Consider the following 15,459-nt stretch of genomic DNA (forward strand, 5'->3'; position numbering starts at 1 on the left):
TGTTACATAGAAGGCGATCCATCATCATTTAACATAGGAGGTCAGACTATGGGAAATACATACAAATGTCTTCCTTTAGAGAACCACTAATTGGAATGAAATGAAACATGGCAAGAATGTTCCTTATGAGTTGCTGACCAAGTGAAGTAACTTTGTAGCCGATCCATCATCCAAGTTGGCCGTCCACAGATTGTATCATATGGACAAAACACAAAAATGTCTTCTTTTAGAGAACCACTAAATGAAATACAATAAAACATGGCAGGAATGTTCTTTTTGAGGTGCTGACCAAGTGTTTTAACTTTGTAGGCGATTAATCATCCACGATGGCCGCCAACAGGGGCTTTGTTTATCAAGGAACCCTATCTAAAATACATACAAAAGTCTTCTTTTGAAGAACCACTGAATGGAATGAAACCATACATGACATGACTGTATCTTGTGAGTTGCTAACCAAGTTTAGTGTTGTTACATTGTAGAAAATTTATCTACCAAGATGGCTGCGGCGCCAATGGGTGATTTCTTGAAGACAATTTTGTCTTCAACACAACCCGCCTGTTTACAAACTTGTAACATATGAAAGATGAATGCAATAACAAAAATGTAAAATATTTGTAGTTGTAAACAGTAGACGATTTCTTTCCTCGAGGCCTGAAAATCGAAAACAGTAAAAGAAGCACCATGTCGATGTCATGACGTAAGAGAATTGTCCGCGAAATTGAGATGCCTATCAATAGCAACGTCGCGAAAACAACGTTTTTGGATGCGTGATTATCTGCCCCTGATACTGTGTCTGGCGAATGTAACTGATGCAGTTGACAATGCCAAGGAAATGAAGAGTAATGCGCAGATGAATTCTAAATATTTTGGTATGTTTTGAAAGATTTATGGGCAAGTCTTCTACCATTGGCATTATTGATGGGGTCCAGCTTAGTCCAAACAGATATTTTAGAGCTGTACTTACGTTTCCTTTACCCTAAACCTTATCACAACCCATATTTAACCCTAAAACAATCCCGAAACCCAACCAAGAACATCTCATAACCATAAACGAACCCTTACACTAGTGTATAATGACCCCTAAAGAGAATAGCCTTTGACTGATAATTTAGACTATAGGTGTTTTAGAGCTTGACCTTATCTTTTATCTGTTATTGAAGACCGCATGTTGTATATTTACCAACTCTTACAATATAAGATACCTGTGAATCTAAACTTGAATCTTCGTTGAAAAAAATCTGCATTCAACATAAATGTATATAAATGTAACCATTTCCGCTTGAGTGTCACTGATTTGTTTTCATTTTATGCAAAATGCTACAACTATATTCATGCTAAAACTTTCCACTGTACAATTGCTATTATATATATCGGTTTGGTACATGTAAGACCAAGTTCAAACTAACAATTTTTTTTATAATTTTTCCACTTTTTCTATTATTTTAATTTTGATTTTCGCTGCATTTGAATGTGCATGCATGATAAAATTGAGAGTGAAAATGGAGAATGTGTCAAAAAGGCAACAACCCGACCTAAGAGCAGACAACAACCGAAGTTCACCAATGGGTCTTCAATGCAGCGAGAAACTCCCACATCGAGAGGCGTGCTTCAGCTGGCCCCTAAACAAAAATGTATGCTAGTTCAGTGATAACTGACGTCATTCTAAACTCCGAAATATTCACAAGAAACTAAAATTAAAAATCATATATAGTTGACTAACAAAGACCAGACGCTCCTGACTTGGGACAGGCGCAAAAATGCGGCGGGGTTAAACATTATTTTTTGTTGTTCAGATCTCAACCCTCCCCCTGTACCTCTGGCCCATGTAGTAAAACAAACACACAACAATATGCACATTAAAACTCAGTTCAAAAGATGTATGAGTCCCATTAAAAATGCTTTTAACCCAAGTCTAATAGTAATAATAAGTACATTCAGCTACATACTAGTACATCGGACAGTTTCGAAAAGTACATGTTTGCTAAAGCTTGCCGACACATTTGTTTTAGAAATCAATGGACTTGTGTACTCCTGCAAAATACTTTGTGACACAGTAAAACCTGTCTAAACCGAACCGATTACAGTTAGTTGAAGTAGAGACATATAAAACAAAAGATTGTAAGCTCTGAATGTTATACAATAAAAAATTGAAAAGGTTTCGGTCTGGAACATTTTATAACAAACTGAAGTTTTCATATTATCATGACAATATTTTGAAACTTAATAAATAACAAAGTATTGAGGGGCATGTGTTGATTTTTGATACTACTTTTGCAACTTCTATGATCGGTATATTTAGATATCTTTTAGTTTTTGAAAAAATAATAAATATTTCTGAAAACTTTACTCCTTTCTTTCTTTATATATGACTCTTATATTATCAAAGCATGTGGCTGCGATATTTCTCGAGATTTCACAAAGTTGCTTATCTCTAGTATTATATGTCTTTGGTTGAAGAACTTTTTAATGTGGCAAATTGTATGACTTAATATACAGGACACAATTAATGATTTTCAGTTCAAACATAAACATTTAAATATTTGTTCATTATCGGCCAAATTCTTTAAATGCATGTAAACGTAACAGTAACATAAGTTTTCATTTGAAGCATATGTGATAGGGATAATTTGTGTAACTTATTCGATACTATTTTAAAAGTGTAATCTTCATAAATCTGATACTTTTGAACTTTCACTGACAAACTGTTCGGTCATAAATTTTCATTATATTGTTAAACTATTCATTATTTTATCGTAATCATTTTATTTGCAATGTTTGTCCGTCAAAGTAATTTCATTATGATGTAACGATATTTTCTTTATAAAGCTTTTTGTATTATAAGTAATAATTAAGTGTCAAGTATATTTTCACAAAGTCAGAAATTTGTTTCAAGATAATTCTTTTTGTAAATAATAGATAAAGTCACAGCTTTACATAGTTCTTAAGTTTTCTTACGTAAAGAATAATTAATCCTTTAGTCATTTCAATTACGGCGCTATTTAGCCTAAAGCTCAAACGACAGATTTTTGTTATAATCTTTTGTTAATTCTTATCGTATTATTTCATTGTCATTTAGTTATCTCCTTTCTATTATGAAATTGTCACCATGTAATTTCTTGATTTAAATATGTTTTCTGAAGTTTGTAACTTCAGTGAGAGTCGGGCATTCGTACTGACAACATCCGCTCAATTTGTATCAATGTGTATCAATTTGTAAAAGTACATCAATTTGTAAAACTACATGTATTCCATCCTGAATCATTAAATTGTTAACTACTGCACAGGACTTGTGTCTAATTCTACAAGTGGAGTTAAAGCGAGTATTCACAGTCAAGTGACTAGATTCTAGTCATCATCTAATGTTGGCATCGCCAACATCTGCAACCGGTCGTGGGTTGCAGCTCGTTCTCAACTTCAAATCAGTAGCCAGTCTCCCGGTTACATTAATGGTGGAGCAAACCCAGAGGCGTGTCGACTTTTTAGTTCGACACACGGTACCAGTATCTCAAGCAGCAAGTGACATTATGATCGCTAGTTCCCGTCATCTTCGTTAATTCAGCGATGGAATATAGTTTTCGACCTCAGTGGAGAACGTGGAAATTTTATTCAAGTCAAAATCTTATGTGTGTCAGATGTGGATTACAAAATCATCTTTTTGGAATATGTTCAGCAATCGAAAAACAATGCTTCAAATGCACCAAATTCGGACATTATTCAAGGCAGTGTTGGAATAAATCGAATCAATCTTCAAACAAGTTACAGCGCGTCCAGAAATCACATCGTAAAAAAGAACGCGATACCAAAAGACTTAATGAATATTTTGAAAGAAAAAATGCAATGTGTGTGTTGCCATTCTCAGGCATAAGATCTACATCTTTTCAAAATTGTTTGGACGTTACTTTCATTCTTCGTTCAGAACTAAAGTCCGTAAAACGTCATCTGCAAGAATGTAAAGTCACACACAGAAAGGATATCTTAAAATTGCAAGACCAACTATCAGAGTTCAAGCGTAAAAACACCAGTCTAGGGAAGCAAATAAAAGACTCAGCAATTCAAGAATCAAAAACTGCCAAACAATATTCAGACGAAGTTTCTCAACTTAAATCTAAACTCAGTGATAGTGAAAATTTTGTTAACATAATAACAGGTCTTAACAAGCAAACTCAAAAATGGATTACAGAACAGGAAGAAAAACAAAAAACCGAAAAGGACCGACTCATTTGGCGTCATGATGAACTTTATAAAACTATTCAAATATTATCGGATGAAAATTATCGCTTAAAATCAATTCAACAACAGACAATTGGTCAATCATCTAATAACAACACACTTTTTCGAGGAAACAGACATTACCGCAGAAGATAGTTTAATTCAACCACAAAGCGGGGACGCTTTGAATTTCAAAGGGGAGGGAATCTGTGATAGGGATAATTTGTGTAACTTATTCGATACTATTTTAAAAGTGTAATCTTCATAAATCTGATACTTTTGAACTTTCACTGACAAACTGTTCGGTCATAAATTTTCATTATATTGTTAAACTATTCATTATTTTATCGTAATCATTTTATTTGCAATGTTTGTCCGTCAAAGTAATTTCATTATGATGTAACGATATTTTCTTTATAAAGCTTTTTGTATTATAAGTAATAATTAAGTGTCAAGTATATTTTCACAAAGTCAGAAATTTGTTTCAAGATAATTCTTTTTGTAAATAATAGATAAAGTCACAGCTTTACATAGTTCTTAAGTTTTCTTACGTAAAGAATAATTAATCCTTTAGTCATTTCAATTACGGCGCTATTTAGCCTAAAGCTCAAACGACAGATTTTTGTTATAATCTTTTGTTAATTCTTATCGTATTATTTCATTGTCATTTAGTTATCTCCTTTCTATTATGAAATTGTCACCATGTAATTTCTTGATTTAAATATGTTTTCTGAAGTTTGTAACTTCAGTGAGAGTCGGGCATTCGTACTGACAACATCCGCTCAATTTGTATCAATGTGTATCAATTTGTAAAAGTACATCAATTTGTAAAACTACATGTATTCCATCCTGAATCATTAAATTGTTAACTACTGCACAGGACTTGTGTCTAATTCTACAAGTGGAGTTAAAGCGAGTATTCACAGTCAAGTGACTAGATTCTAGTCATCATCTAATGTTGGCATCGCCAACATCTGCAACCGGTCGTGGGTTGCAGTTCGTTCTCAACTTCAAATCAGTAGCCAGTCTCCCGGTTACACATAACCGAAGAATTTCATTTAGCTGAACCATGTAGCCAACCTTTATACATAAAAATATACTGAAATATAAAGATAAAACAGGGAATGGCAATAGTTCTATATAAAACATCAAACAGCACGAACACCACCAATCAAGCCAGTTCTATATAAAACATCAAACAGCACGAACACCACCAATCAAGCCAGTTCTATATAAAACATCAAACAGCACGAACACCACCAATCAAGCCAGTTCTATATAAAACATCAAACAGCACGAACACCACCAATCAAGCCAGTTCTATATAAAACATCAAACAGCACGAACACCACCAATCAAGCCATCACAATAGAGAAAAACAGCGACAACAAAAAAGGGAACATTTACAGAAGGTAGAGAGAAGTCCCGACTGTGTATAGGCACTATGGCAAAACTTGGCAGGGTGGTGGGGTTGAACCATGTTTATGGGTACACTAACCTTGCCCCTCAATCTACTCTACGTCATATCAAGATTCCAAAGACGCGCCGCAAAAGGACTTGCACAATACAATTGCCATCTCAGAGTCCATATAAGTTAGAAAATTGGGTTATAATAAATACTTAAAAATAGTTAGAGGATATACAAATAAGTTTAATAACCAGTTTAGTTATTTCTTTCAATGACTTCGAAACATTCAAGATTATAATCTATTCCAAAGTTAGTATTGCTTCTTCTCAATTGTCGAGTTAAATCCAGCCTGCATTGGTCACTTATCATATGTGCAAGGGGTCCAAATATTGGTCTCTCGCCCTCTCCTACATCATTTTGATGCACATAGCCTTCAATTCCATAATCTTGCAAATTTGCATCTCCTTCGGTAATTCCTCCGGCACACAAGCTCAATGGAGATGATTTAACAGTGCGTAGTCTATGACCAGCCCATGTCTCAGACCAAAATTGCAGCTTTCTGTTTATTTCGTCTATGAAAACAAAGTGGAGAGCAGCTAAGTTTGTCATCTTTAGTGGGTCTAGATAACCTTTATCTTCCATGAAATAAAATAAATTGTAAAAGTAACTAAGAACACCTTCCTACTCATCTCTCCATAGTCTCTCAATCCGTTGATTATGAGTGCTTTTTTTCGTTAACATACTGTTTGGGTTTTTTGAATCAACATGTAGTTTGCCACAGAAACATTTTCCAATCCTTTGTCAGACCTAACTTTATTGGGTATCCCATATCTTCATACGGAGAAACTGTTCTTGATGTGTTGTTGTCGGTACATTTAAAAATGTTATCAATCGACTAAACCCGTCAATGCCACTTACAATAACAATCAATCGGACAAGTGTATGGTTTGTATCTATGTGCCAGAGGTGATTTGGACCCATTACATTGTAAACACGCCTATGAAGCCTACCAGTACGTCTTGCAATACACCGGCGGTATCTAATCGATGCATACAACCCTTCAGTCTTCATCTCTGTACTATTATGCCTTTTAATAGAAGCATCTGTTCCAATAGTGTTTCGCCACACAATGGAAACTCTTTCATTATTTGTTCAAGTGTCAAGTCTAAATCACTGTCATCAATTTGTGTAAAATTCATTTTACTTAATCCGAACTGTGACATTCTTTGGTAAATGGTGCTATCAGACACGGACAACAATTTAGAAATGTCGGATATTTTAAATCCATTTTCCAGAACATTTTTTAGAACAGACTTTGGAATATCAAATTTTGGAGGGCCGCATTCGGAGTTTATATTATTAGGGGCAGATGTTCCATATTTTACACATTCAGTTCTTAACTTCATCATATCTGCCCTACTAGATACACCTGATATTTCCATTTCATGTGTCGAAAGCCTACATAAAATGTCTGGAGTGATTTTCTCTCTCTCAAAATTTGGAAATGCTTGCTGCAAGTTTAATTTCTGTAAAACGTTTAACATTTTAGTATTCACAGCCATGGCCGCCGTGTTGGTTCTGTGGAATTCAAATACAAGCCACGCTTCCGGTTAATCACGGGAACCACCCCCACATAATAAAAAAGCGCCTTATTATAATGGAAAAGCACCATCGTGTAATAGAAAAACACCTTCGTATAATAGAAAAGCACCTTATTATAATAAGAAAAGCACCTTATTATAATAGAAAACCACCATCGTATAATAGAAAAGCACCTTCGTATAGTAGAAAAGCACCTTATTATAATAGAAAACCACCATTGTATAATAGAAAAGCACCTTATTATAATAGAAAACCACCATCGTATAATAGAAAAGCACCTTCGTATAGTAGAAAAGCACATTGTTATAATAGAAAACCACCATTGTATAATAGAAAACCACCATCGTATAATAAAAAAGCACCTTATTATAATAGAAAACCACCATCGTATAATAGAAAAGCACCTTCGTATAATAGAAAAGCACCTTATTATAATAGAAAACCACCATCGTATAATAGAAAAGCACCTTATTATAATAGAAAACCACCATCGTATAATAGAAAAGCACCTTCGTATAATAGAAAACCACCATTGTATAATAGAAAAGCACCTTATTATAATAGAAAACCACCATTGTATAATAGAAAAGCACCTTATTATAATAGAAAACCACCATCGTAAAATAGAAAAGCACCTTATTATAATAGAAAACCACCATTGTATAATAGAAAAGCACCTTCGTATAAATATATAGAAAAGCACCTTATTATAATAGAAAACTACCATCGTAAAATAGAAAAGCACCTTATTATAATAGAAAACCACCATCGTATAATAGAAAAGCACCTTCGTATAATAGAAAAACTCCTTATTATAATAGAAAACTACCATCGTATAATAGAAAAGCACCTTATTATAATAGAAAACCATCATCGTATTTAATAGAAAAGCACCTTATTATAATAGAAAACCACCATTGTATAATAGAAAAGCACCTTCGTATAGTATAGACAGCTTTTTGTATATTTATAAGCAGAGGAAATTAATCTTGTCTCATCTTTTCGATGCATATGCTAGGAACTCCTTCAACTCTTACCGTATATCAAAGGCCCAGACGCCGGCCCTTTTGTATTCAAATATCAATTTTCTTTGAATAGAAACTTCCTTCAGAATACTTGTCTAACCTTTTATCCCTTCATGTCACTGATATTTTTGGTCCCTTTTTTTCATTTTATGCAAAATGCCTTTCTTGCTTAGTGCAATCGTATCTATTTTGGTTTATTCAAGTTCAAAATATTTTTTTTTATATTTGTTTTTCACCTAATCCATTATTTCATTCAATGTAATTGAAATTCACATCTGCCGGACCTCTCGCACTCGTCATATGAGCATAACGAAACCAAAGATCTACATTTCAATAAGACCGTATTTCATTTGATATGAAATTAAATAGAACTTAAATCTATGAACATCAAGTTGGAAAGTTGGTTACCCCTAGCTCAGTGTGATATTTTTCATGATATTACGGAGTCTTATTTACGTATATATAGCGTGCTATTTGATTCTAACCTTATATTCTACGGCTATTACCAAGGATTTATAACTAAAGTACTTAAGCATATGAGACGAACATTGTCTATACTTTCGATGAATATCTAATTTAAACAGTAAGTATAAAAAACAAAGATTTCATAGGATAGAAAATATAGGATTTAAATGTTGATAAAGTAAAGAGAATATGTTGTGCAAAAAAAATAAAAATAGAAACTTTAATTCTAAAGGGTAAAAATTGTTTACAAATGTTAAGCGAAAGAATAAAACAATTGAACCATAGATGCTGACGAAGATTAGACAGGGGCGTAGCTAGGTATCAAATCAACTGTAGGCACAAATCGACAGGGGTCTGGGGCCGCTTAAGGCAAACGGTTTTCAGCATCTTAGTTGCATAATTTTGTGTACAAAAATATCATATTTACTGGTTTTTATCATGATAATATTCATGAAGAAAAGTTCGAAGAATTATGAATAATTTTACATTAACACTTGAATTAACGTAGTAGTGAAGAGTGGGGCGCACAATTTCGCCGTTTTATGATTTGAGGTGTAAAAACTTCAAAAGATGGCTGAAATGGGAGAAATATGCAGTTAAATTGTATTTTTATAACAAATATGAATATTCTATACACTTAGAAGACAAAAATGAGGCACTTACCACAAAGGATAAAAAAATGGACAACGATTTACAACGATTTACGGCCAATTTCCTGAATGAAAATGAAATATGTCTTAGTAATTCTTTGACTGATTGCCCTTAATTTCAGTCCTTTACATCTTTGAAATGTCTGCTATTCATCTATAATGCAATTGATTTGATAAATACTGGTTAAAGCTGCAGTTGTTTGGTTTAAAATAGATGTGGAAAAACGGTGAATATGTGTCCCCCATTGACCAAACATTAGGAAATTTCAAACACCCTTCAATCTAACTATTCAGATGATTATTTTCAAACAATTACGTTTTCAAGCTTCAGAATATTTTGCATTTGAAGTTATCTTCATGGAGAAATATCAGTATATATACTTCATAAACATATAGACCTGAACATCAACAGTAGAAAACCTAGAAAGATATGGCGAAAATGAGCACCCAACTCTACAATCAATTTCTGAACTTTTGAGACTGATAACTTTCAGATCCAGTTTCATACACAAAGACAATGATATTACGCATTAGAATTAAAATTTTTATTTTTAATTTTTCTTTTCCAAAGGGGGTATAATCGGCAAATTTATGTATAGGCACGTGCCTAGTCGAGCCTTAGGTAGCTACGTCCCTGTTTATTACTTTAATCAAGTTAACATAATTTAAAACAGGAATGCTTTTAGGTAATTATTTTAACCGTTTCTACAAAGGTATGAGCCATTAGACGTATAGTTTTACCCTCATTAATCTCAATAGAGGTGTTGCAAACTTTTAGTAGTATTCAATGATAAATCTAGAAACTGAATTCATGGAAAGAAAATCGATTTCCTCTAACTTATCAGTATTCTTTTTGAAACTAAATATTGTTGATAAATGGAGAATTCCTGATGAGACGAAACGGTAAATATTGCAGTGTCCTCATCGATTTATGATAATCGATCCTGGCTTGTAACAGTGTAAATATAACACGAACTTGTGTACGGGAACAACATTGTAAGGAACAGGAGATTTAAAACAATAGGGGTAAGCATATGCCATGTATCTTTTGAATGTTAATTTGATAATTTAATTTCAGGTATTGAATATATATCAGAATTGTTTTATATAGATGAATAAAAATATCTACTAATCTAGGAATAGAGTTAATTGAAACATTACATGGAATATTTATTGGTTAATGAGAAAATGGGCCATCGATTTTGGATATTGGAAGAATTGTGTTCTAAGCATTGTTTATATTCACCGGATTTTAAGTACAACATTCCAAACGATTTTGAAGTTGTCATGCTTCGGTTATTGTGATGGGAACATAGAATTCCTGCATTTTCATTAGCTTATGATGAAAAAAGACGTCATGAAGACGTTAAATGTACACACACACACATATAAAAAGACGTTTTTGTGGACAACACCTGAATTCATTAACAGTTCATCGATATATTATTAACGCACAATGGCAAATATCATATTGATATTCTATATTCTATGCATTTATAATATCAAAAGTAGAGTAACTGGTAATCTGAGATTGTTCAAGTGTCTGAAGGCCTTTTTCTGGATTTGTTGGTTTCTGACACACAGTAGTGAAAGGCTGCGAGACACCATACATGTAGCTTCATAAAGATCCTTTAAGCCAAGACTATGTCATATTTTGGAACATTCAAGGTATTGATTAATGACAAAATTTTAAAAATTTTAATCAGGAAGAGATCTTTTGAACATTTATTTTAACAAAATGCGGAGAAAAGTCGACCAAACCATATCCTTAATCTTTCACAAGCAGTCTAGTATTTTTCAATTCGTTTTCGTCATGGAGTGTCTTCAATACAAATTTCACAAAAATGGAGATTTCTTCAGAATTGTTATAAATATCTTAAGTATAAGGCGAAATAATACTTTTCATTATGAATATAAAAAACAAGGTTGACAATATTTAACGTTTACTATTTTTGTTTGTGATACTAGACTCTATCAGATATTCTTTTATTGGCACTATGAGTAAAACAATAACATGAAAAACATGAAAAACATACTTCTTTGTCATGCAATAAGATTATCTTGGTCCAGTTAAGTTGAAGGTTTATGTGACTTTATTTTTGGTAACATAGCTTGAATTGAATGTGTTTGACTGTCGCATTCCTAAAGAGGTCGTGAGTTTAAAACTCATTTCAGTTTAAATTTTCCTCCCAGTCATAAGTTATATTTGATATTTTTATCATCTCGCTGTAAAAGAGGGGCGAAAGGTACCAGAGGGACATTAAAATCATAGTTGGAAAATAAACTGACAACGTCATGACAAAAAAAAGAAAAACAGACAAATAATAGTAGGCAAGACACAACATAGAAAACTAAAGAATAAGCAACACGAACCTTACCAAAAACTGGGGTGATTTCAGTTGTTACGAAAGGGTAGGCAGATCCTGCCCCAAATGTGGCACCCGTCGTGTTGCTTATGTTATTAATAACCCGGTAAATAATCTAATTCGGTAGGTCACATCCATGAAAAAAGAATTCTGTAAGCGTTCTGAATGACGATAAACCCAAGAAGATGCTTTTTAGAATTCAGTAATAGTATGTGACATTCTATTTCGACTTGGCTGTAGGCACCAAGTTATTTTGGTCACAATGTCTCCTCAAAGTGTTCTGGATGACGGTAATTCCAACATTGTTCATAAAACGGAACAAGAACATTACGTTTTAATTGTTCTGCTACAAAATGTTAATTGTTGGGCAATGACTGTAAGTTTGAACGACAATTTCCCTCGAGTATTTTTCTAATGTAAACAAAACCAGTAAGGTTGCAACCCTTTAATAACAAAATGATCTTTACATTGTAATGCTTTTGCCTATTTCGGCTATGTAGTGTTCCCTGTTTTAATGCATCTTTGACTTTAGAACGTTCAGCAGTCCACCGAACCTGGGAAAAACATTTGAACGTTTTATTTTCATAATGGCCACAGAGTCTACTTCGGGACTCTCTTTAAGGGTATCGAAACCAAAGAACATATGGTAGTGGACTTTTGGTACCCGATGATAATACTAAGTATACCATAAAACCACATCTTATGGACTCTTGGTCCTCAATGGAGTCATGCCATGCATGTAACGATAACCAGTGGTGGTGGACTTTTTAACCCTATGATATCATACTATAGAACCACTGCTTGTGGACTCTTGCTCCGGCATGGTATCAGATAATAAAACCATTTCTTGTAGACTCGTGGTCTCCTGGGGTATCACACCATATAACCACTGCTGGGAGACACGTGGTCAACCAGGGTATTATACCATAAATCACCTTCTGATGTAGTATAAGCACATTTTATTTATGCTATTTTGACTTTTCTGATCATTTTAGACAGAAGTTTCTCCCCCTAAAGAATAGTTGCCTTACAATTGAAATACATTTCCTATACTATTCAGTTGTGTTTGAATATAACCTCTGACTGTGAACGTACGTCATTAAATAGTATGACCCATATCGTAAATGCAAAAATGGTAATTTGAAAATGGATGCCTGTCTATTGTTGAATATGTTGTCCTCTTGATGTCTATGTTATTTTTATCGCTGAGTTCACGTACACCCACATCTGAGTTCTCGTATTACATTGTTATTCCTATGTTATTTCATCGAACAGTTCTAAGTCAGATTATGGTTTGAATATTTTACATTGTAACCTCTAATATAGCATGATGAGAAACAAAAGCTGGTAACGAGTGACTTACAGACGTGGGCAGCATCACAACATCCTAACAATCAATATATAAAGTAATTGCAGGTCGTAAAACTCTGATTAAGCTACATTGATAGCCGTTAACACCAGCCATAGACTGGATTACTATTTTCTTTGTCACCGAAAACAACCCAAAGAATGATTGATAGACCTATTTCCACAGAGCATGAGTATTAATACTGCATTTCATTTTATATACAGTATTATTATATATGTAGGACTCTAAAGTGCGATGGGGACGCTAAAGTACGATGGTTACGCTAAAGTGCGATGGTATACGCACGCTAAAGTGCGATGGTCCGCGAACGTATAGACGTAATAAACGTACTATGGATTATGATGTGGACAGTCTTTTATACAAACAAAAAATTGAACATGCCGAAAGGAAAATGTAGAATATTTGATTAACCACTTAAAACCAATTGTGAAAAAGGTGAAAGCTCGGAGAACATTGCATTTCTCTCTCATTTAAATTAAGAATGTTTTAAACAAATTAATGTTTCACAATTAAGGATTTGTATTTGTAATTTACAATGACAACTTCAAGGGGAGATTTGACATTAGTGATAGACTGTGTGAACGGCAAGTTACGCCACTTATCCAAATATTTGATACGCCCGAATTAAATATTTTTTTATCATATACAGGATATATAGATTTTTGTCACACCTAAACTACCATTTTAGCAATTATTATGTGGTCGTTCTTCTTAATTTAGAAAAAAATAGTTATGCCTACCGGTAATTATAAAGCCTATCACGTATGTTATAAAACCTTATCATACTAGCTTTTGCAAAAAGGCTATTTATCATTATATCCGTGTTCTTTAAAGCTTTTAGCCCTTTAACATTACCCTTCTGGTCCATCGCACTTTAGCGTGATAAACAATCGTACTTTAACGAACAAACAGCCGTCGCACTTTAGCGTGATAAACCATCGTATTTTAGCGTAGACCATCGCACTTTAGCGTGACCATCGCACTTTAGAGTACCATCGCACTTTAGAGTCCTACATATATATAATATTAGAGGCACATGGCCTACACTTTGAGTTTCGATTCATGGCTGTAAATAGTTATCAAAGGTATCAGGATTATAATTTATACGCCAGACGCACGTTTCGTCTTCATAAGACTCATCAGTGACGCTCAGATCAAAATAGTTATACAGCCAAACAAGTACAAAGTTAAAGAGCATTGAGGACCCAAATTCTTTTACATTTTTTCTATATGAAAGTTTCATAAATCACACCTAACAAAAATTTAGGGCGGTTTAGTCGATGGTAAATGTTTTTTTCTCCGACACAAATAACTATTTCAAAAATGTATAGAATTTGGTGAAATTTAATTAACTTACAAATGGAATCAGATTTCTAGTTTACGCTTTGATACAGTCTGAGTTTAATGTTTTTCAGTTATCATTATAAACTTTTGAAAAACTTATTTCAATTAAACTCCGACAACTGAATTCGGAGGCGAGGTACATGGTTCCGCGGTTACGAGTTATGTTTAAACACATATAAGATCGGAAATGGTCATGTTTTTAATTGGGTTCCAAATTCTCTTCCTTTTAGATGAAATAGATTGATAGAATGTCAATGAACTTGGAAACGGAAGTTTTATTCAAGAGAGGAGCTAAGAGTAGAAATGGTTACACACAAACTAATGGATCATTGCTGGTTCCTGTCGAAAGTCACATCGACAGGGAACTTCTCGTTTCGTCTAATTTCACTCTTGACGGAAATATACCCCTGGCAACAGAAAATCATTCACATAGAAACCTTCGGAACTCATCAGACAGTCAGTGCAATGGACGATTTCGAGCGTCATCTGGGGGAACTGGTAACGAAACCGACGACGAATATTATACAGACGAAGAAGATGAAGTGTTTATAAATGGAGGGATACATATTGATAAATTTTCCTCTAAACCTTTAATGTATCCCCGTAATAGACCTAAACTTAAAAAATATGCTAAATATCATTGCGACAATTGTACCTGTAGGAATAGAAAAAATATCAAGCCTGTGATCTGTTGTTTTTGTTTGATGGCATCCATTGGATGTATGATAACGTTACTTGTCTTTTATTTCAATGATACGAACTATATAAAGAGTGAGAATTTGAACACAAAGACATTTAAAACAGATAGTTCGGGATACAATCTGGTAGGGTGTAATAACATTAAAGTTGAAGACGTGTGGACTGTTGGTTTACCTAAACTCAATACAGAATCTTCATTTAGATTAGTGGATGTTAATAGTGATGGAATATTGGATGTTATATTTGGCTTTGGCACTGGTAAGTAACTAAAGTTGTTTTATTGGATTTCATCTCTGGGTTTGCCACGGGTTAGTACATAGTG

General features: G+C 33.7%; 1 protein-coding gene across 2 annotated transcripts in view; it reads left to right on the forward strand.

Annotated features, from left to right (window-relative positions):
- Positions 1 to 650: 650 nt before the first annotated feature.
- LOC143078913 (uncharacterized) overlaps positions 651 to 15,459 on the forward strand; it is a 31,760-nt gene continuing 16,951 nt past the window's right edge. The window contains exons 1-2 of one of the 2 annotated variants that reach the window (XM_076253968.1): positions 651 to 869; positions 14,669 to 15,395. In XM_076253968.1, the coding sequence (XP_076110083.1) occupies positions 14,687 to 15,395 (709 nt within the window). In that variant the 5' untranslated portion in view covers positions 651 to 869; positions 14,669 to 14,686. Of the gene's footprint in view, positions 870 to 10,245; positions 10,386 to 14,668; positions 15,396 to 15,459 lie in introns of those variants that run through there. The other variant, XM_076253969.1, reaches the window with a different exon arrangement.

The sequence above is a fragment of the Mytilus galloprovincialis genome, chromosome 6 (assembly GCF_965363235.1).
Source record: "Mytilus galloprovincialis chromosome 6, xbMytGall1.hap1.1, whole genome shotgun sequence".
Classification (NCBI taxonomy): domain Eukaryota; kingdom Metazoa; phylum Mollusca; class Bivalvia; order Mytilida; family Mytilidae; genus Mytilus; species Mytilus galloprovincialis.